The following is a 24,418-nucleotide window of genomic DNA, read 5'->3' on the forward strand; positions in this document are numbered from 1 at the left end:
ATCAGGTAAGCATAAATGATGTTTTCTTCTGTTAAGTGTGATCAGTCCACGGGTCATCATTACTTGTGGGATACCAATACCAAAGCAAAAGTACACGGATGACGGGAGGGATAGGCAGGCTCTTTATACAGAAGGAACCACTGCCTGAAGAACCTTTCTCCCAAAAATAGCCTCCGAGGAAGCAAAAGTGTCAAATTTGTAAAATTTGGAAAAAGTATGAAGCGAAGACCAAGTTGCAGCCTTGCAAATCTGTTCAACAGAGGCCTCATTCTTAAAGGCCCAAGTGGAAGCCACAGCTCTAGTGGAATGAGCTGTAATTCTTTCAGGAGGCTGCTGTCCAGCAGTCTCATAAGCTAAACGAATTATGCTACGAAGCCAAAAAGAGAGAGAGGTAGCAGAAGCTTTTTGACCTCTCCTCTGACCAGAGTAAACGACAAACAGGGAAGACGTTTGTCGAAAATCTTTAGTTGCCTGTAAATAAAATTTAAGGGCACAAACTACATCCAGATTGTGCAAAAGACGTTCCTTCCTCGAAGAAGGATTTGGACACAAGGATGGAACAACAATCTCCTGATTGATATTCCTGTTAGTGACTACCTTAGGTAAGAACCCAGGCTTAGTACGCAGAACTACCTTATCCGAGTGAAAAATCAAATAAGGAGAATCACAATGTAAGGCTGATAACTCAGACTCTTCGAGCCGAGGAAATAGCCATTAAAAATAGAACTTTCCAAGATAACAACTTTATATCAATGGAATGAAGGGGTTCAAACGGAACACCCTGTAAAACGTTAAGAACAAGGTTTAAACTCCATGGTGGAGCCACAGCTTTAAACACAGGTTTAATCCTGGCCAAAGCCTGACAAAAAGCCTGAACGTCTGGAACTTCTGACAGACGCTTGTGTAACAGAATGGACAGAGCTGAGATCTGTCCCTTTAAGGAACTAGCGGATAACCCCTTTTCTAAACCTTCTTGTAGAAAAGACAATATCCTAGGAATCCTAACCTTACTCCAAGAGTAACCTTTGGATTCGCACCAATATAGGTATTTACGCCATATTTTATGGTAAATCTTTCTGGTGACAGGCTTCCTAGCCTGTATTAAGGTATCAATAACTGACTCAGAAAAACCACGCTTTGATAAGATCAAGCGTTCAATTTCCAAGCAGTCAGCTTCAGAGAAGTTAGATTTTGATGTTTGAAAGGACCCTGAATCAGAAGGTCCTGTTTCAGAGGTAACGACCAAGGTGGACAGAATGACATGTCCACCAGATCTGTATACCAAGTCCTGCGTGGCCATGCAGGCGCTATTAGAATCACTGATGCTTTCTCCTGTTTGATTCTGGCAATCAATCGAGGAAGCATCGGGAAAGGTGGAAACACATAAGCCATCCTGAAGGTCCATGGTGCTGTCAAGGCATCTATCAGGACCGCTCCCGGATCCCTGGATCTGGACCCGTAGCGCGGAAGCTTGGCGTTCTGTCGAGACGCCATGAGATCTATCTCTGGTTTGCCCCAACGTGGAAGTATTTGGGCAAAGACCTCTGGATGAAGTTCCCACTCCCCCGGATGAAAAGTCTGACGACTTAAGAAATCCGCCTCCCAGTTCTCCACTCCCGGGATGTGGATTGCAGACAGGTGGCAAGAGTGAGACTCTGCCCAGCGAATTATCTTCGATACTTCCATCATTGCTAGGGAGCTTCTTGTCCCTCCCTGATGGTTGATATAAGCTACAGTCGTGATGTTGTCCGACTGGAACCTGATGAACCCCCGAGTTGCTAACTGGGGCCAAGCCAGAAGAGCATTGAGGACTGCTCTCAATTCCAGAATGTTTATTGGAAGAAGACTCTCCTCCTGATTCCATAGTCCCTGAGCCTTCAGAGAATTCCAGACAGCGCCCCAACCTAGTAGGCTGGCGTCTGTTGTTACAATTGACCAGTCTGGCCTGCTGAATGGCATTCCCCTGGACAGATGTGGCCGATAAAGCCACCAGAAGAGAATTTCTGGTCTCTTGAATGGAATGAAGGACACGGCATGCATTTTGAAGTTTTGTTAACCTGTCCTCTGTCAGGTAAATCTTCATTTCTACAGAATCTATCAGAGTCCCCAGGAAGGGAACTCTTGTGAGTGGAAAGAGAGAACTTTTCTCTTCGTTCACTTTCCATCCATGCGACCTTAGAAATGCCAGTACTATCTCTGTATGAGATTTGGCAGTTTGAAAGCTTGAAGCTTGTATCAGTATGTCGTCTAAGTACGGAGCTACTGAAATTCCTCGCGGTCTTAGTACCGCCAGAAGAGTGCCCAGAACCTTTGTGAAGATTCTTGGAGCCGTAGCCAGTCCGAATGGAAGAGCTACAAACTGGTAATGCCTGTCTAAAAAGGCAAACCTTAGATACCGGTAATGACTTCTGTGAATCGGTATGTGAAGGTAAGCATCCTTTAAATCCACTGTGGTCAAGTACTGACCCTCTTGGATCATGGGCAAAATTGTTCGAATAGTTTCCATCTTGAACGATGGAACTCTTAGGAATTTGTTTAGGATCTTTAAATCCAAGATTGGCCTGAAGGTTCCCTCTTTTTGGGAACTACAAACAGATTTGAGTAAAACCCTTGTCCTTGTTCCAACCGCGGAACTGGATGGATCACTCCCATTAATAAAAGATCTTGTACGCAGCGTAGAAACGCTTCCTTCTTTGTTAGGTTTGTTGACAACCTTGACAGATGAAATCTCCCTCTTGGGGGAGAGGATTTGAAGTCCAGAAGGTATCCCTGAGATATGATCTCTAACGCCCAGGGATCCTGAACATCTCTTGCCCAAGCCTGGGCGAAGAGGGAAAGTCTGCCCCCCACTAGATCCGGTCCCGGATCGGGGGCCCTCAATTCATGCTGTCTTAGGGGCAGCAGCAGGTTTTCTGGCCTGTTTGCCCCTGTTCCAGGACTGGTTAGGTTTCCAGCCTTGTCTGTAGCGAGCAACAGCTCCTTCCTGTTTTGGTGCAGAGGAAGTTGATGCTGCTCCTGCTTTGAAATTACGAAAGGAACGAAAATTGGACTGTCTAGCCTTGGCTTTGGCCTTGTCCTGAGGCAGGGCATGACCTTTACCTCCTGTAATGTCATCAATAATCTCTTTCAAGCCGGGCCCGAATAAGGTCTGCCCTTTGAAAGGAATATTAAGCAATTTAGATTTAGACGTAACATCAGCTGACCAGGATTTTAGCCACAGAGCTCTGCGTGCCTGAATGGCGAATCCTGAATTTTTAGCCGCAAGTTTAGTTAAATGTACTACGGCATCTGAAATAAATGAATTAGCTAACTTAAGGAATTTAAGTTTGTGTGTGATGTCATCTAGTGTGGATGATTGAAGTGTCTCTTCCAGAGACTCAAACCAAAATGCTGCTGCAGCCGTGACAGGCGCAATACATGCAAGAGGTTGCAATATAAACCCTTGTTGAACAAACATTTTCTTAAGGTAACCCTCTAATTTTTTATCCATTGGATCTGAAAAAGCACAGCTATCCTCCACTGGGATAGTGGTACGCTTAGCTAAAGTAGAAACTGCTCCCTCCACCTTAGGGACCATTTGCCATAAGTCCCGTGTGGCGGCGTCTATTGGAAACATTTTTCTGAATATAGGAGGGGGTGAGAAAGGCACACCGGGTCTATCCCACTCCTTAGTAACAATGTCAGTAAGTCTCTTAGGTATAGGAAAAGCGTCAGTACTCGTCGGTACCGCAAAATATTTATCCAACCTACACATTTTTTCTGGGATTGCAACTGTGTTACAATCATTCAGAGCCGCTAATACCTCCCCTAGTAACACACGGAGGTTCTCAAGCTTAAATTTAAAATTTGAAATGTCTGAGTCCAGTTTATTTGGATCAGAACCGTCACCCACAGAATGAAGCTCTCCGTCTTCACGTTCTGCAAACTGTGACGCAGTATCAGACATGGCCCTTGCATTATCAGCGCACTCTGTTCTCATCCCAGAGTGATCACGTTTACCTCTTAGTTCTGGTAGTTTAGCCAAAACTTCAGTCATAACAGTAGCCATATCTTGTAATGTGATTTGTAATGGCCGCCCAGATGCACTCGGCGCTACAATATCACGCACCTCCTGAGCGGGAGATGCAGGTACTGACACGTGAGGCGAGTTAGTCGGCATAACTCTCCCCTCGTTGTTTGGTGAAATATGTTCAATTTGTACAGATTGACTATTTTTTAAAGTAGCATCAATACATTTAGTACATAAATTTCTATTGGGCTCCACTTTGGCATTAACACATATAGCACAGAGATATTCCTCTGAATCAGACATGTTTAACACACTAGCAAATAAACAGCAACTTGGAAATACTTTTCAAAGTAATTTACAAATAATATGAAAACGAACTGTGCTTTTAAGAAGCACAGAAAATATTATAACAGATAAAATAATTAAGTTATAGCATCAATCTTTGTCAGAATATACAGTTTTAGCAAAGGATTGTTCCCCTCAGCAAATGATAACTAACCCAGGCAGCAGAAAAAAAATACACAAATAAACGTTTTTTATATCACAGTCAATACAATCAGCACAGCTCTGCTGTGAATGATTACTTCCTTCAAAAAAGACTCTTGAGATCCCTGAACTCTGTAGAGATGAACCGGATCATGCAGGAAGAAAATGAACCTCTGACTGAGTTTTTCTGATGCATAGTGAAAGCACCAAAATGGCCCCTCCCCCACACACATAACAGTGAGAGGGATCAGTGAACTGCTCTAATTTAAATCAAAACTATTGCCAAGTGGAAAAAAAGTGCCCAAAACATTTTTTCACCCAGTACCTCAGAGAAAAAAACGTTTTTACATGCCAGCAAAAAAACGTTTTACCTCAATAATTAATTGTCATTTAAAACCTATTGCAAGTCCCTGCAAAATAGGTTAAGTCTATGTATACAGTTTAAAAGCCAGAGAAGTACCATTTCCCAGAAAACTGAAGTGTAAAATATACATACATGACAGCCTGATATCAGCTACATCTACTGCATTCAAGGCTGAGTTTACATTATAACGGTATGGCAGGATTTTCTCATCAATTCCATGTCAGAAAATAATAAACTGCTACATACCTCTTTGCAGATTAATCTGCCTGCTGTCCCCTGATCTGAAGTTTACCTCTCCTCAGATGGCCGAGAAACAGCAATATGATCTTAACTACTCCGGCTAAAATCATAGAAAAACTCAGGTAGATTCTTCTTCAAATTCTACCAGAGAAGGAATAACACACTCCGGTGCTATTATAAAATAACAAACTTTTGATTGAAGATATAAAAACTAAATATATCACCATAGTCCTCTCACACATCCTATCTAGTCGTTGGGTGCAAGAGAATGACTGGGGGTGACGTAGAGGGGAGGAGCTATGTAGCAACTCTGCTGGGTGAATCCTCTTGCACTTCCTGTAGGGGAGCAGTTAATATCCCCACAAGTAATGATGACCCGTGGACTGATCACACTTAACAGAAGAAAACCCCAATAAACACATCAAAAGTGCTTAAAAGTGTCAATAAAGAGTATTTCTCTAAACAAAATAATCGATTGCCCTGCTAAAGTGATAACCAGTCTATCGAGCCCACTTAAATAAGCCTCTAGTTCTATACTAAGTTTCAGAACATGGCTTACCCTTCCCACATGGGGAATCTTGTCAGTCTTCTAGTATTATCTTGTCTTGACTAGAAAAAAGATGACTGAAACATACCTCAAAGCACTTAAGCCTGCAAACTATTCCCCCCCAACTGAAGTTTTCTGGTACTCCTCAGTCCTGTGTGGGAACAGCAATGGATTTTAGTTACAACATGCTAAAATCATTTTCCTCTCAGCAGAATTCTTCATCATATTTCTGCCAGAGAGTAAATAGCACAAACCGGTACTATTTAAAAATAACAAACTTTTGATTGAAGATATAAAAACTACAAATCTAACACCACATTCACTTTACCCTCCCGTGGAGATGCTACTTGTTAGAGCGGCAAAGAGAATGACTGGGGGCGGAGCCAGAGGGGGAGCTATATGGACAGCTTTGCTGTGTGCTCTCTTTGCCACTTCCTGTAGGGAATGAGAATATCCCACAAGTAAGGATGAATCCGTGGACTAGATACACCTTGCAAGAGAAACTTGTTTATAATCAGACAGCTCATTAGATTAGCACACATGACAGATTGTTAATTTACACTCTTTCATTTACTTCTGTAGTGTATGTACATTTCCTGAGTGAGATATTTATTACTACACAGCGTTACCTGAGCTTTCATTTCCTGGGATCTCTATAGTCCTTAATGCTTGGTGGGTCTCCATCATGACGTCCTTGTAGAGCGCCTTGTGTTCCTCTATATACTCCCACTCCTCCATAGAGAAATACACAGCAACATCATCACGCTTTATAGGCACCTGAAACACAAACAACTCATTCAGTGTTGACACAGGGACTGGTTCTGTCACACACATTTATTGACTGAGCCAGGGTAATGTTACTGAGAACATACAGAGACACAGACAGATTTTAGGAAAATACTCAAAGGGCCAGATGGGTAAGTAAAGAGTTACTGAGCTCTAGCACTAGTATAATGTCAAATTCCCCAGCAGTGCGCACCTCTATAATCAGTCGGTGAACGCTGCTGCAAGGGGGGTGGGGGTGGGGGGGGGTGGATTTTTCCTGTAATGGTGCAATTCTATAGAGCAAATTTTCCAACCAAAGACCAAGGGTTGCAATGTTACCTTTAGAGTCACATATATGCCATTACTAACAAGAACAAAATATTACAATCTAGATTACAAGTCAAGAGAGACTTTGGTCCGTGTTTTAGTATTTCTCAATTGGGGATTAGAATTCACCGGTTAAAATATTTCTGAAAGACTTGTTTGTTGTGGACAACTTAGTTAGTGCATCACATGCTTATAATGAGATGCACTAAATAGCGTGATGGCAAAACTTACCATGATATTACCAGCTGAATATCACGTGCACAATGCATAGAATTATAAACTTTTAATATTGCTTTTTAAAAGCTGAAAACTGTTACCGTAACCAGTACCCACTGGCATTATAGGCTCCATAACCCTCCGCAATAAACACATAAACTGACACACCCTCATAGTATTTAAATTGCCAGGTCCCACTACAATAATTTCCCACAACCACTATACCCACTAACAGCCATTTTCAGGTGTTTGTAACTTTTCTTTGAAATGTGCCAACTTTGTGGGCATCCTCAGTGATAAGAAATGTTAAAAACTTTACATAAATATTTGAATATTTTTGGTCTAATATAATAATACTAGTCCTAAAGCCCGTTCACACGGGCCATTTTTTGCAGTACAGTGGTCCCACTTCTTGCGTTCTCTCCCTCCCACTCTCTTTTGCTTTCTCTCTCTCTCCCCCCTCTCTTTGGCACTCTCTCCCCCCTCTTTTGCGCTCTCTCCCTCTCTATCTCCCCTCTCTTTCTATCTCCCCCCTCTCTCTCTCCATCTCCCCTCTCTCTCTCCCTCTCTCTCCCCCCTCTCTTTCTCTCTCCCCTCTCTCTCTCCTCTCTTTCTATCTCCCCTCTCTCTCTCTCTCCTCTCTCTCTCCCCTCTATCTCTCCCCTCTCTCTCTCTCAACCTCTCTCTCCTCTCTCTCTCTTCCCCTCTATCTCTCTCTCCTCTCTCCCCCTCCCTCTCCCCCCTCTGTCTCTCTCTCCCCCTCCCTCTGTCTCTCTCTATCTCCCCCCTCTCTCTCTCTCCCCCCCTCTCTCTCCCCCTTTTTCTCTTCCCTCTCTCTCTCCATCCACATCTCCCCTCTTTCTCTCTCTCCTCTCCCCCCTCTCTATCTCTCCCCTCTGTCTCTCTCTCTCCTCTCTCTCTATCTCCCCCCTCTCTCTTTCTCTCTCTCTCTCTCAATCCTCTCTCTCTCCCCCCTCTCTTTCTCTCAATCCTCTCTCTCTCCCCCCTCTCTTTCTCTCTCCCCTCTTGATCTCTCTCTCCTCTCTTTTAAGCTGTTTGAGCTCTCTCCACAGCGTTTCACGGCCCCGCCCCTTCACACTAGGCCCCGCCCATTCACGCTAGGCCCCGCCCCCTTCATGGGCAACCACGCCCCCGTGCATGCTCGGTCACGCCCACTTTTGCTCACGGCAGTCGGCAGATCAGGTAGGGATTTAAGGCCAGGTGTGTTTGTCCTTGTGCTGACTCTACTGCGCATGACAGCTTCGGACAAACACACTTGGCCTTTTATAGTATAGGATATTTTTGGATGTTTTGTTTTTTAGATTACCATTGCTTTTTTTAAAAAAAAAAAAAACATTTTTTATTGAGTTTGGTAAGTATGTTAACAGCAAGTAACCAGTTTACATAAGAGAAGTACATAGTCTTATCAGTCATTGAAAAGTAACAACATACATTGATTTTTCGTGCGTGAGAGAGCTATAGGTGAAACAAAAATATATAAACCGTGTATAAATATTTGGAACCTCTTTTTCTGTAAACCAAATTCTACTTAAAGGGACAGTCAACACCAGAATTTTTGTTGTTTACAAAGATTGATAATCCTTTTATTACCCATTTCCCAGTTTTGCATAACCAACACTGTTATATTAATACACTTTTTACTTCTGTGATTACCTTGTATAAAAGCATCTTCTGACCGTCCCTAATCACATGACTTTTAGTTATTATCTATCTCTCCCCTCTCTCTCTCTCTCTCTCCCCCCTCTCTTTCTCTCTCCCCTCTCTCTCTCCTCTCTTTCTATCTCCCCTCTCTCTCTCTTCCCTCTCTCCCCTCTCTCTCTCTCACCCCTCTCTCTCTCTCCCCTCTCTCTCTCTTCCCCTCTCTCTCTCTTCCCCTCTCTCTCTCTTCCCCTCTCTCTCTCTTCCCCTCTCTCTCTCTTCCCCTCTCTCTCTCTTCCCCTCTATCTCTCTCTCCTCTCTCTACCCCCTCTCTCTCTCTCTCTCTCCCCTCTCTCTCTCCTCTCTCTACCCCCTCTCTCTCTCTCTCCCCTCTCTCTATCTCCCCCCTCTCTCTTTCTCTCTCCCCCTTTTTCTCTTCCCTCTCTCTCTCTCCATCCACATCTCCCCTCTTTCTCTCTCTCCCCCCCTCTCTATCTCTCCCCTCTGTCTCTCTCTCTCCCCCCTCTCTCTCTATCTCCCCCTCTCTCCCCTCTTTCTCTCCCTTCTCTCTCCACATCTCCCCTCTCTCTCTCTCTCTCTCTCTCTCTCTCTCTCTCAATCCTCTCTCTCTCCCCCCCTCTCTCTCTCCCCTCTTGATCTCTCTCTCCTCTCTTGATCTCTCTCTCCTTTTAAGCTGTTTGAGCTCTCTCCACGGCCTTTCACAGCCCCGCCCCTTCACGAGCCTTCATGCTAGGCCACGACCCCTTCACGGGCGGCCACGTCCCCTTTACGGACGGCCACGCCCCCGTGCACGGTCGGCCACGCCCACTTTTGCTTGCGACAGTCGGCAGATCAGGTAGGGATTTAAGGCCAGGTGTGTTTGTCCTCGTGCTGTCTCTACTGTGCATGACAGCTTCGGACAAACACACTTGGCCTTTTATAGTATAGGATATTTTTGGATGTTTTGTTTTTTAGATTACCATTGCTTTTTTTTAAAAAAAACCAAAACATTTTTTATTGAGGTTGGTAGGTATGTTAACAGCAAGTAACCAGTTTACATAAGAGAAGTACATAGTCTTATCAGTCATTGAAAAGTAACAACATACATTGATTTTTCGTGCGTCATTCGAAGTTATCTAATGAGAGAGCTATAGGTGAAACAAAAATATATAAACCGTGTATAAATATTTGGAACCTCTTTTTCTGTAAACCAAAGTCTACTTAAAGGGACAGTCAACACCAGAATTTTTGTTGTTTAAAAAGATTGATAATCCCTTTATTACCCATTTCCCAGTTTTGCATAACCAACACTGTTATATTAATACACTTTTTACTTCTGTGATTACCTTGTATAAAAGCATCTTCTGACCGTCCCTAATCACATGACTTGCATTTTAGCCAATTAGTGCAGTGTCTGCCACTAGCCACGGGCGTGATCACAATGCTATCTATATGGCCTACATGAGCTAGCTCTCCCCTGCTGTGAAAAGCAAATAAAAAAGAGGCGGCCTTCAAGGGCTTAGAAATTATCATATGAGCCTTCCTAGGTTTGCTTTCAACTAGAATACCAAGAGAACAAAGCAAAATTGTTGATAAAAGTAAATTGGAAAGTTGTTTAAAATTACATGTCCTATGTGAAAAATGAAAGATTTTTTTGGACTTGACTGTCCCTTTAACATTATAGATCATAATATGGTGTAGATGCCAAGAGTTGAAGAGCCTGGTAGTGGTGCATTTGATATATAGGGGGTTCAAGAGTTTAAGTTAATAAATGACCTTTAGTGAGCGGGAGGCAAAGGATCAATTAGATGGCGAGCACACCTACGGGTATGAATGGGTAGTAATATGGTTTAGGTGGTAATTAGGGTGGATCAGCGGGCAGGAGCCGCTTTTAATAAGGGGGGAGGTAAAGTTGGGGGGGGGGTGTCGTAGCAATGGATATTATAGAAGCTTAGACGAAGCTAAATGTTGCAAGTTGTTAAGGAGGCTCTCCTTAGTTAGAAATTAAGTAGATCAATTTAGAGGCTGTACCTTGAGGCAATATGGAACTTTTAAATCAATATCAACCTTATCACTCAGGTCATACTATAGTAGGTTAGATGTTAATTAGGGAATAGCCTCCGTGTGACTATACTTTAGGTAGTTTTGAATTATAGTAGTTGAGTGCTTAGCTTAAGGTTACCTTCTTGTTGAAACATAACAGCCTAAACATCTACATTGTGTGTCACACTTAACGAACATTGTAAACCACGGACTAGTAAGGTAATGACATTATAAAGAGAAACCATATTTGACGTGAGAGACTCAGGAAAGCTCTAACAATGACATTTCAACTCTATAACATTAGACTGCTGCAAGATTCCCAGCTGTTAAAGGAAGTCCTCTAAGGATTACCATAGTGGGACGTGCATGGTGCAAATTCAAAATAATAGAGGCGTGGCATATATGTAGAGAGCTCCATAAACATTTAGCACAGGCACCAGGGAGCACAGATATCTAAGATATCTATTAGGAGAGAGTGCCACATCAGTAGTATAGTTGATAAACATAATAAACATTAACCCTGCCGTAGCGGAGTCTGTGAATAATACTAACTATGATGAAGGGTCTTACTGCACAACCACGTCATATGAACTACATTTGCATGCTGAAATGAGATGTAGTGTGCGCAGTATCTACTAGGTTCTCCTAGTTATGGATTTCTAACAGGTTATATGTACTTATTATGGGAGCCTTGATTGCTGAAATATGAGGAAAGTTGTAGGGAGGAATAGGTTAAATCATTGGTGCCAATGTATGCAGTGTGATTGGTTCCTACGTGCAGATTCAACTGTTTGTTGTCTGGATTATCTATTGTGTCTTATAGAAATATAAGAAGCAACATAACTATACGGAAGAGATTCTGACTAGTGGTTCCGATATGAAAATTTGCGTAAACATGCATATGCCTATTACAAATAATAGCACGGTAAAGAAATATGTCCTATTTCAAGGATGGAGAGTGAGATGGCCTACACTATATGAGGTTTCACTTAGCTTTATGGTATATCGTGGGTAGGAATCCAACTTGTGCCAAAGATGATCAGGCGCTGATTTGAGACTCTGAAAGTCATACTGCACATAGTGAGTGGTATGTAAGGGGATAATGCAGGTTATGTAAGAGGGTGTGTATATTAAAGGGACAGTAAACCTTAAAAATAATGTTATATAATTCTGCACATAGTGCAGAATTATATAACATTATATTAGCCAAACATTATTTAAACGTAATTTTCCCTACTCATTTTTAAAAGAAAGCGCTGTTTCACAGACCCGCTTTCTTTTAAAAATGAATAGGGAAAATTACGTTTAAATAATGTTTGGCTAATATAATGTTATATAATTCTGCACTATGTGCAGAATTATATAACATTATTTTTAAGGTTTGCTGTCCCTTTAAGAAAAAAAAAACAGTCCAGAGAGAGCAATTAATACAGTATTTCAAGCCTGAAATGGTTGTGAGTAATAGTGGCTGTGAACCAATAATATTAGCACGGACAGCAGTGGATAACATGGTGAATACCCACAGACTTTAAATGGTAAAGGACTGAAGCTAAATGTTGCATATAGATAAGTCTGCTGGTGCTGAGTCATGAAGTGTAACTGTCACTGGCAGACATGGTTCATCCAGGGAGCATATAAAACTAAGAGAAAAGGTATAATAAAATGCAGAGCTTCCTACAAACCCCGCTGTTGGAAATTGATAACAAATAATACTGTAGATCTAGCTTACCAGAAGCTATGCTGTATTTAGGTGTTCTGAGTATTAGGTATATGGTATACATGTTATCCATTTGTTTATGCTGATTCTGATCCATATAATATGGTAACTATAAGCCCCTTTTTAAAGTAATACCTCAACTCACAGTATATGCAAATAGCATGTTAAAATAATGTGGACTTACTAAACACAAAGTAGTGAGTAACAGATCATAGGAACAACGTAGAATAAGTTGTCTAAACATTTCAAGATCTCCTAAATAAAGGGATATAACAGCCTCTTATCTCTATTTTCCGAATGGATATGAGCTAGAGTCTAGCAACTTGTAGTATAGTAGGATTTCCCCCTATCTAGGTAATATAGAGGTGTGCGTGAAAATGTACATGTATAATCCAGTCCATATCAGATAAAGAAAACTGAACCTGCCGTGGTCGTCGCCTATCTGTAATATATAGTTTTAACACAAAAGAAAAAACGCAGGGTAAAGCATGAGCGACTCTATTATAAATTGCCTGCAAGCTGTCGCCAGAACTATAGCATATGAAAAACGTAGAAGAGTACCATAAGGAATCGCTGAAAGCTGTGAAGTTTGAAAAGTATCTTTCATAGGTCGAAAACTTACTGCCCAGTGTTTTAGCTGCTACGGTGCCAGAACTATCTTAGGCATTGCTAATATCAACCTCGATGTCTGGGGTCTCTGTTATATTTTTTTCAGCTAGGGGGGCCAACCCGATCTCCTCATAGGAACTCCTGAAAGCCCCGTAGTACTATCAAGACCCACAAGTTCACGAACTAACCCTTTTCCTCCGGGGTCCCAAGTATGTGGTAAGTATACTCTACAACGTAGAGGAGAAGATCGGGTGATGGTGTCTTCTGAGGATAGGTCCCAAGAGAGAGAGTCACTGCTTGTAGTTTCCTACCGGTCCTCTCCTTCGCTATACTGCAAAGCATAGGTTCCCAATGGTAGGTCCAAATGATAGATTGTGAGTCTGCAAGAGTTCTGTTATGAGTGGTGGTGAAGTTCTCACTCGGGTTCTTATCGATGAGGGAAGTAGCCAGATGTAGAGGTAGATAGCAGGGTCCCTGTAAAGTAACCGGGGCTAATCAGAGTATGAATTCTCACCTATCCTCCTTACACTAATCAGAGTATGAGCCAGCTCTGCTGTAGTCAGAGTCCCCGGAGCTGGGAACGTTGTTTTCTGGTCTTCTGCCAGGTGACACGCTGCATAATACCAGGTTGGGGTACTATGTTTTAGCATTCCCAGAGTATGATGTACTATCTGCTGTTGTCTCTCGCTGAGTGTCTCTGGTGCTTGCGGTGAGATCCTCATTCTCCTATCCAAATTTTTCGAAGGCGGCTTGCATAGTTCCAGATTGCCTTGTTCTGCCTCTCTACCTTTTAGAGGTGGGTTTTCACTTGTCCGCGTGGCGAAGTCACTCCTCAAGGTATGACAAAGAACGGAGAGATCTGTAAATATGCTGTCTTACCTGACCTCAAGGCTTTCGAGTAGTAGCCCTATGGTAGCGTGGAACTCTTTCATGTTTGATCTTGTATAGTTTTATGTTGGTAGATCTCAAATTGCCAAAATCGGAGGACTCAGGTAGGTGTAGAGGGTTTGAATGTAGGCCGCAGCTTTGTTTAACATCGGTTAAGAGCAAGTCCCAGGATTTGTATCTAGACATACTTGGTAGAATTCGATGCACAATGAGCTGGAGAATGTGGATCCAATAGCTATAAAATGTAGTGTTATAATTGCTCTGGGGTAAGCAGCATATTATGATTATAAAGCTGAGAGCTCCATGTATTTGCGTCTGATCATAACTGCTTCCCGGCCACGCCCCCTACACTTGCTTTTTAAAGTATATACACAAAGATACATATGTTTGGCCTTTAGTATGAAAAGGTTATATACTCCATGTACAGAATGAGCGAGGACATGTCAGGCTGCAATCAGCATATTCTAATAATTTCAAACCATGTTAATGTGTGTAAATAAACAAATACAGCCAGTGACAGGGACATGCAGCTGTTATTATTACATATTCCATCAGCTCTCACCTCCCCTGTCAGCAGGTACATGATCTGCAGGGTGTGGGTCAGTATCCTCTCGGTTGTCATCTTCTCCTCGGACATGTCACTCGCTATCAGTGAATTATTCACACGCTGCAAGAAAGAAACATAAAAACATCAATGACCCCTCTCACATCACATGTGTGTATCCGGTTATCATATTCCCCATCTCATCATGGTCACATGGAAAAGCATTGCAAAATATCTGCACCTACAGTAAATATTGTATGTATGCACAGTATATATCAGGAATTAAAGGGATATTAATCAGTAGGAAACTGTAATATATAATGTTTAAGTATATGCAGCTAAAAAAGACTTTGCAATATACAGTACTTTCATTATTTATTTTGTTCCCATTTCCCTCTGAATTTTTTTTTTGTAATGGGTGCGGGGCCATGTTTGAGCTTAAGTTGCCCCTTATCTGTTTCCCCTGCTGAAGATAATTAGGGACAGATATAACGCAGGTAATAAAAGAAGCAAGTTAAAGGGACAGTCAACCATAGAATTGTTATTGTTTTAAAAGATAGATAATCCCTTTATTACTCATTCCCCAGTTTTGCATAACCAACACAGTTATATTAATGTACTTTTTACCTCTGTGATTACCTTGTATCTAGGAACCTTCTCCCAGCCCCCTGATCACATGACTGTGACTGTTTATTATCTATTGTCTTAAATTTAGCATTGTATTGTGCTAGATCTTAAATAACTTTCTGTGCCTGAACACAGTGTTATCTATATGGCCCACGTGTACTTTCTGTCTCTTTGTGTTGAAAAGAGATTTAAAAAGCATGTGATAAGAGGCAGCCTTTAAAGGCTTAGAAATTAGCATATGAGCGTACCTATGTTTAGTTTAAACTAAGAATACCAATAGAAAAAAGCAAATTTGATGATAAAAGTAAATTGGAAAGTCAATTAAAATTAAAAGTCCTATCTGAATAATGAAAGTTTAATTTATACTTGACTGTCCCTTTAACACAGCTTTCAGTGTTCTTCACAAAAACAATTGCCAGCTGGGTGGTATTATAAAATAGCCGGGTGTCATTATAAAGTAGTGTGGGGGCAGGGTAATATTTTCTAATATTATATAATGTTCTGCATAATTTAACACAACATTTTTTAATGATAATTTGTGCAATAAAAATTGAATTTTTTTTAAGTTAGCACAACACAGTACTAAATGCAAGTCAATAGATTTTATATAGTCACAGTCACGTGATCAGGGGGCTGTCAGAAGAGACCTAGATACAAGGTAATCGCAGAGGTAAAAAGTAGGGTTGCACCAATACCATTTTTTTATGACTGAGTACAAGTACCGATACTTGTTTTCAAATACTCGCCGATACCAATTACCGATACTTTTTTTTTATGTCATGTGACAGTTTACCAAGCACAATACAGACTAATTATTTAAGATTCCTTCTTTATAATTATAAAGGACTGTAATTCAAAAGACATTATGAAATAATAAAAAAGTTCACTGAACAGGTTTATAAATAAAAAATATTACAATAAAATATTAAATTTAAAGGGGTGATGCAATTGGGTTGTAGGGCTGTTATATAAACATCAGTCTGACATTTGTATGGAGGTTCGACTCTAAGTTGAACAGCCTTTATCTTTCCACACTACTGCATGAGGCAGAAAGATATTTTTGGGCCATTTTAGCCAGAGCTGGAAATCTGTTTATGAACTGCCCAGTACTTCAGGGGTTTGTCTGAACGAGGTACAGTGATCTCTCCTACAATAATACAAATAACAGCAATTTGTATTGGCAGAACAGTAGTAAACAATTTTTAGTTTAGTCTCCACTCCAGTTTAAAATGAAATGGGAACATGCAGTTTGAAAAAACGCCACAAGATAGCATATTGGTAGGAAGTAGAGGTATCGGTTTAAGTATCGGTGCATTTGCACGAGTACAAGTACTCATGCAAATACTTGGTATCGGTATCGGTGCATCCCTAGTAAAAAGCATATTTATATAACTGTGTTGGTTATGCAAAACTGGGGAATGGATAATAAAGGGATTATCTATCTTTTAAAACAATAACAATTATATTGTAGAATGTCCCTTTAAAAGGGACCGTTTACCCAGAACAAGAATACATTTTAAACTATTTTGCAGGCATAGTTAATTATGTTGGTGCTGGGCTAAAAGTATATATAACTTCCTATGTTCAGAAATATTTTTTTGAAAACTCAGTTTTCTACCATCTTTTCCATACCCCAAACAGTATTTTCTGGCCGCATGACCACTCTGTCTCTCTCCCTGCAGCACATTATGCACCCCCCCCCCACAATGACGTCACTGCTATTGTGAACATGGACCAGCGCTCAATAAATACGCATCCGTGTTCAGCAGTGCACATTTTGTTTCAATGCTTGTGAGTTAATAAATGTATTAAAAAAAAACAAGACAAGTGGGAAAATTATACATATAATATACCAAAAGCTGTTGTGTGCACTCACTGAGGCATATATATTAGCCTGCAATACTCACTCACGTATCTCTGCTGTGCAGTTTGCTTTTTCTCCTAAAGTGAGTAAAATTCCTGTTGGTGGGCGGAGCTGTGACGGGTTGACTATACTATGGGCTAGATTTATTAAACCCTATGGCTGCAAGTTCTCACAAGAACTTGCTCGCCGTCATTTATCAAGCAGCGGTCACCAGACTGCCGCTTCCCTAACCTCTTTGCCACCTCTAATGTGGCGAAATTCAATCTCCTCAGTCTAGTCAGACCGAGGAGATTGACAGCTCCTACCCGCACGTCATTGGCTGTGCGCGGGCAGGGGGCGGGATTGCACGCAAGCGCAAAATTGCGCTTGTGTGCAATGGCGAATACCTGCTGGTAATTTCGCCCCGCCACAGGCGAGCTGTCCGCCTCAGCTTTAATAAATCTAGCCCTATGTGTTATGTCACAGTGCAAGTCGGCTAGTTTAACCATGTAATGCTGTGGTCCTTGCAGAGAGAGTCTGACAAGCAGAGCATAGTGAGAATTAAGTATAGTATTCTGCGCCATGTGATAAAACCGCACAGGCTCACTTGGATTTAAACAACAGCCTAACACAATCTCCTCCCTCTCTTTTGTGCTCTCCCCCCCTCTCTTTTGTGCTCTCTCCCCCCTCTCTTTTGCGCTCTCTCCCCCTCTCTTTTGCGCTCTCTCCCCCCTCTCTTTTGTGCTCTCCCCCCCTCTCTTTTGTGCTCTCTCCCCCTCTCTTTTGTGCTCTCTCCCCCCTCTCTTTTGTGCTCTCTCTCCCCCCTCTCTTTTGCGCTCTCTCCCACTCTGCATCTGCCGGCCACGCCCACTCCGCACCTGCCCGGCCACGCCCACTGCACCACACGACGCCAGGTCAGTTGGAAGGCCAGGTGTGTTTGTCCTCGCACGCAGTCTCTACTGCGCATGACAGCTTCGGACAAACACACTTGGCCTTTTATTATATAGCATATTTTCTTAAAGGGACAGTACACTGTAAAATTGTTTTTATATGAATGTATTTTCAATGACTTGTTATACCAGCAGCAGAGTATAACATTTATGAGAAATTGCATTTTTCGGTTTATTTGTGTATATGAAGTAGCTGGTTTTGTGTTTTTAAACCACAGCCTATTACAATGGGTTGAGCTTCAGGTAATATCAGATCTCATTATATTATCACTTTTATGTACACAGACATGCTCCCTTATCTTATATTTGTCTAGAAAACCAAAGCTCAATACTTAGAGAAAATAATGGAAAATTATCATTTTATTACTTAAAGGGACATGAAACCCAAATTTTTTCTTCCATGATTCGGATAGAAAATATTTTCAACAACTTTCCAATTTACTTCTATTATTTAATTTGCTTCCTTCTCTTGTTATACTTTGCTGAAAGTTTTATCTAGGCAAGCTCCAGAGCAGAAGAGAACCTAGGTTCTAGCTGTTGATTGGTGGCTGCATATATATATCGATTGTGATTGGCTCACCCATGTGTTCAGTTAGAAACCAGTAGTGCATTGCTGCTCCTTCAGCAAATGATACCACAAGAATGAAACAAATTAGATAATAGAAGAAAATTAGAAAGTTGTTTAAAATTGTATTCTCTATCTGAATCATGAAAGAAAATGTTTGGGTTTCATGTCCCTTAACTATCATGCCCCCCACTGAGAGTGTAATCTCTTCTGCTGGCTGTGTTTACTTAGGCTATTCAATAGAATATACTCCAGTATAGAAACTTTCAGTATAGGTTGGGATACCACAGGCTAAATCAGCTATTTCAAATGCCAAAATAGGAGTAAAGGAGAAACCATTTAAAAGACTCCAGCAGGTAAAATGAATCATTGGGAACAATTTAAAGGGGAGACATTTTTGGAGTGAACTGTCCCTTTAAGTGTAGGATTACCCACTACCTTCCCACCTCCCTTATCCCTCCCAAAGAGCTCTAATTAGATCTGCCATCTTAGGTACCCAGTTTTCCAAAATTTGGCTATTTTTTTTTTTTTTTTTTTTTAAAAACACAATTTTTTTCTGTAGTGTTAGCTGCCCCCCACCTCATTTACCGACCTCCCAAATCGCTTTCCCACCCTTTAACCCCACCTCCACTGTATGATTCCCCCTCTCCCTCCTTCCCCGCCGCTGTGAATTTTTTTTTTTCTGTAGCATAGCGATTCCGTCCCCCTCCATGGATGGTCCACCCACCCGCCTCCCACGCCACCAACGATCGGCATCACCTACTGTTAGCGAGATTGTGGTAGAGAGGCCCAGGACAGCAGCGTTGCCGTACAGGGTATGGCGCTGATCGTTAAGGGGTTAAGAAGCTTTTAAATATCTCCTTTGCTGTGGACAATTAAGGAAAAATATATACTTAAGCTCCTGCACTGATCAAGCAATCACTGTCTAATATGTTGCAGTCAGTTTCAGAATCCTGCAAGATACATTCCAGTATCTTTGCGTGCATATCTTTGCAGATATCCAGGTAACATGCACAATGAAATTGCCAGGATGTGAGTAGACTAACCAGCTAGAGCAGTGTTTTTCAACCAGTGTGCCGTGGCACACTAGTGTGCCGTGAGAGATCCTCAGGTGTGCCACGGCAGACTGACAACAGTGTGACATATTTTTTAAACTTTGCGTGTTTTTTACTCCCAGTGCAGGGGTAGTATGTAGGAGGCATGGCATAACAGCACAATACATACAGTATGTGTGTGTTTGTGTGTATGTGTATATATATATGCTGTATTACGCTACAATGTGTGATTTTTTTAAAATTTTGGGATGGTGGTGTGCCACAGGATTTTTTAATGTAAAAAAGTGTGCCATGGCAAAAAAAAGGTTAAAAATCACTGAGCTAGAGGGTGTACGTGCAGGTATTATCTATATATGACATATGTACACAAGCTTATGGCCATTCTATACAATAGCACTTCCTCTTCTGCACAGATTACTACTTGTTTATACCATATAAATACAGGTAGCCCTCAGTTTACGCCGGGGTTAGGTTCCAGAAGGAATGGTTGTAAATCGAAACTGTTGTAAATTGAAACCCAGTTTATAATGTAAGTCAATGGGAAGTGAGGGAGATCGGTTCCAGGCCCCTCTCAAAATTGGCATAAGTAACACCTAATAGATTATTTTTAAAGCTTTGAAATGAAGACTTTAAATGCTAAACAGCATTATAAAACTAATACAATAATCACACAACACAGAATATATAATTAAACTAAGTTAAATGAACAAACACATTTGCTAAACAGCATTATAAACCTAATAAAATAATCACACAACACTGACTTCACTTGCATTTTTCTGCAAACAGTTCTTTCTATGCATTCCAATCTGGACTGATTTATAGACAGGAAGATCTTGTTTCTTTGAAATCTGCTCGATAGCTCAGGTCTGGTTAAACTGATTAATTTCAGCTTACTTGGCTTTGCTGCAACACAAGCGGACAGCTCCACCTACTGGCTATTTTAATAAATGCACTGCTTCTCAATGCTTTTCAATAACAGTCACATGACTGGAAAAAAAGGTTGTTATTCTGAAACGGTGTAAATTGAACCGTTGTAAAACGAGGGCCACTTGTATCAGTTTATTCTTTATTAGCCTAAACCTGACATCACTTCATAAGATGCCTATTGCTGGTCTGTGCATGGGAATGATGGAACAAACAACAAAAAGCTACTGGGGAAAAAATGTCCCCTCGGGTGAATTTTTACCAGAGAATATTCCCAGAACAATTCTACACTTTTGTATTTGCACAAACACCTTAAAAGGATACTGAACCCAATTTTTTCCATTCATGATTCAGATAGAGCATGCAATTTTAAGCAACTTTCTAATTTACTTCTATAATCAATTTTTCTTCGTTCTCTTGCTATCTTTATTTGAAAAAGAATGCATCTAAGCTAAAGAGCCAGCAAATGTTTGGTTCAGAACCATGGACAGCACTTGTTTATTGGTGCTGTCCAATCAGCAAGGACAACCCAGGTTGTTCACCAACAATGGGCCGGCATCTAAACTTACATTCTTGCTTTTCAAATAAACATACCAAGAGAATGAAGAAAATTTGATAATAGGAGTAAATTAGAAAGTTGCTTAAAATTGCATGCTCTATCTGAATCACAATTTTTTTTTGGGGGGTCAGTGTCTCTTTAAACACAGCTTTTTTGTTTCCTCTGAGCATCTCAATTATTGTTGCTAAGCAACTAATACACACATTCCCTTCAAGAGGTTACCACAGTGTTGTTGAAATGTTTTCTCACCTCTCCCGTCAGCAGGTAGAGAATCTCCAGGATGTGATTCAGGATCCGCTCCGGCAGCTTCTTCTTCATCTTGTTCATGGTCAGTGATATTGTGTAACACTGAGACCTGCAGCAGTGGCACATACATGACAAAAATTACATATATAAGAATAGCTATACCTACACTTATACACACACTGACGACCTATGCATACATATATAGCACACATATGTATACAAACTCACATATACACTTCACATATATGTATGCATTCACATACACACATCATAATAAACACTGTTCCCTATGCCACATACACAGCCACCTCCCCAATACATTATATACAGAGAGGCTTACTCTGTCTCTCACACACACCCTTCTAGAACCTTATATACAGATATATAATATTATTAAGAGGTTCTCTCTGCTTTACACACACAGTCCCTTCCCCAGATCCTTATATACAGGTATATAAAATTAGAGATGATCCCTCTGTCTCTGTCACGCAACCTCATCGCCAGTACCTTATATACAGGTATATGATATTATAGAGATGATTCCTCTGTCTCTCACACACAACCCCCATCCACCAGTGCCTTATATACTAATATATACTATTATGGTTTTCTCTGCCTCAAACACACACAATAATCTGAAGTAGCTTTTACAGAGGTATTTACAATTTAAGACGTTCGTTGTGACACACACGTTTCCCCAGTGCGTTATACACAGACACATTTGAATAAACCACCCTATTGAGTCCTGAGACGTCAGTAGTGTGTTTAATTTGTAAGACAACAGTTATATGACTGCAGCAAATGGCACAAACAACTACAGGAAGCTGTATAGAGATGCCTGCACAGCTACTTCCGGTAAATCTCTTTCCCGAGTGGTCGCATCAGTCATGTGACTTGTGACATCACAATGTCTTGCTGCGGGAAGGGAACTAGCTGCTACTATCTGGAAACATAAGGGGGTGGAGATATTGACTCAGGACCTACTTGCTACTTGTTTATGTATAGTGCGGTAAGTACACAATGCACTTACTGTGTGTAATATGTGAAACTTACTGTCTTATATGACTGTATAGCTTTGTAGTGTTATGTGCCTGTGTATAAATAAGGGGCTGTGAGGAGAGGTGGTGTGAGACAGGTGTTATGTGCCTGTGTATAAATAAGGGGCTGTGGGGAGGGGTGGTGTGAGTGTGAGACAGATCTGTAGTGTTATGTGCCTGTGTATAAATAAGGGGCTGTGAGGAGGGGTGGTGTGTGTGTGATACAGATCTGTAGTGTTATGTGCCTGTGTATAAATAAGGGGCTGTGAGGAGAGGTGGTGTGAGACAGATCTGTAGTGTTATGTGCCTGTGTATAAATAAGGGGCTGTGAGGAGGGGTGGTGTGAGTGTGAGACAGATCTGTAGTGTTATGTGCCTGTGTATAAATTAGGGGCTGTGAGGAGAGATGGTGTGAGTGTGAGACAGATCTGTAGTGCTATGTGCCTGTGTATAAATAAGGGGCTGTGAGGAGGGGTGGTGTGAGTGTGAGACAGATCTGTAGTGTTATGTGCCTGTGTATAAATAAGGGGCTGTGAGGAGAGGTGGTGTGAGACAGATCTGTAATGTTATGTGCCTGTGTATAAATAAGGGGCTGTGAGGAGGGGTGGTGTGAGTGTGAGACAGATCTGTAGTGTTATGTGCCTGTGTATAAATTAGGGGCTGTGAGGAGAGATGGTGTGAGTGTGAGACAGATCTGTAGTGCTATGTGCCTGTGTATAAATAAGGGGCTGTGAGGAGGGGTGGTGTGAGTGTGAGACAGATCTGTAGTGTTATGTGCCTGTGTATAAATTAGGGGCTGTGAGGAGAGATGGTGTTAGTGTGAGACAGATCTGTAGTGCTATGTGCCTGTGTATAAGGTGCTGGGGAGAGGTGATGTGAGACAAATCTGTAATGCTATATGCCTGTGTATAAGATTCTGGGGAGAGGCACAGTGAGACTGATCTGTAGTAGTGTTATGTGCCTGTGTATGGGGGTTATGTGTGTATGAGACGGGACCCTCTCTATATTAAATATCTCAATATAAGTGACTAGGAGGGCAGTGTGTCTGAAACAGAGGGCAGGGGTGTGAAATTTTATTTAATAACTACTTGTCCAAGGAACTAAAGCAGGAGCCCAATCTACTTATCCCTCGTGACATTCTACTTCCTGATTCTCAAAAAAAAAAAAGACCAGACATAAATCAGTCCAAAACTATGAAATTCCATATGAGACTTTATGAGTTTCCAGCAAACACTTTAAAATGTTTTTTTAAAATAGGTAAGAGAATTTTGAGGCCTGGATAATGACCTAAATTGTGCACAATGCATGGACTAAGGATATGGGTGGTGCCAAATATCCAAAACATACTTACTTTTCAGGATCAGATGTCTGACTACATCTTGTTTAACTTTTTGTTAGGCAGCCTTTATTGCCTCCCATGTTAAGTGTTCTAGTGAAGGAATTCTCAAGCACTGTGTCAGGCACCCAGGAGTGTCACACTACTTGTGGTTAAAGAGATACTAAACCCGATTTTTTTTCTTTCACAATTCAGATAGAGCATGCAATTTAATGCAACTTTCTAATTTACTGCTATTATCAATTTTTCTTCGTTCTCTTGCTATCTTAAATTAAAAAAGCAGGAATGCGATGCATAGGAGCCGGCCCATTTTTGGTTGAGAACCTGGGTTATGCTTGCTTATTGGTGGGTAAATGTAAGCCTCCAATAAGCAAGCGCTATCCATGGTGCTGAACCAAAAATGGTCTGGCTGCTAAGATTTACATTCCTGCTTTTGAAATAAAGATAGCAAGAGAACGAAGAAAATTTGATAATGGAAATAAATTAGAAAGTTGCTCAAAATGAAAAAAATGAATAGAAAAGTGTTTTTAGTACACTGTTTGTATACATTATTTGTAGTACCGTGTTACACAGATGGCTCATGTGGGCTCAGTTGTTAATCGCTCCCTGACACATTCATTCATAAATGCATGCATACATACATACATACACACATACATAAAAACAAACCCAAACAGACTCATACACACATAAGCACACACGCAGCAACACAGTAATTACCCACAAAATAATTTCATAAAGTTATCTTCCAACAAGGTGGATATAAAATATTTTTAGTATGATAGTATTCCTTAATATTAACTATGCCAACTGATATTCAGACTTTACAGCCATTCTTGGAAGCTGAATAATTGTCTAGA

General features: G+C 41.1%; 2 protein-coding genes across 2 annotated transcripts in view; one reads left to right on the plus strand and one right to left on the minus strand.

The window, feature by feature from the left end:
• Nucleotides 1–21,986, minus strand: part of LOC128657330 (gastrula zinc finger protein XlCGF26.1-like) — a 60,742-nt gene extending 38,756 nt beyond the window's left edge. The window contains exons 1-4 of the mRNA XM_053711633.1: nucleotides 21,850–21,986; nucleotides 21,190–21,295; nucleotides 14,433–14,537; nucleotides 6,276–6,423 (exon numbers count right to left, since the gene is read on the minus strand). Coding sequence (XP_053567608.1) covers nucleotides 6,276–6,423; nucleotides 14,433–14,537; nucleotides 21,190–21,267 — 331 coding nt within the window. The 5' untranslated portion in view covers nucleotides 21,268–21,295; nucleotides 21,850–21,986. The remainder of the gene's footprint in view (nucleotides 1–6,275; nucleotides 6,424–14,432; nucleotides 14,538–21,189; nucleotides 21,296–21,849) is intronic.
• Nucleotides 21,987–22,112: 126 nt separating this feature from the next.
• LOC128658004 (uncharacterized) overlaps nucleotides 22,113–24,418 on the plus strand; it is a 170,871-nt gene continuing 168,565 nt past the window's right edge. Inside the window, exon 1 of the mRNA XM_053712444.1 lies at nucleotides 22,113–22,195. The gene's annotated coding sequence lies outside the window, so the exon portion shown is untranslated. The remainder of the gene's footprint in view (nucleotides 22,196–24,418) is intronic.

Source organism: Bombina bombina, chromosome 4, assembly GCF_027579735.1.
Source record: "Bombina bombina isolate aBomBom1 chromosome 4, aBomBom1.pri, whole genome shotgun sequence".
In the NCBI taxonomy this organism is placed as follows: Eukaryota; Metazoa; Chordata; class Amphibia; order Anura; family Bombinatoridae; genus Bombina; species Bombina bombina.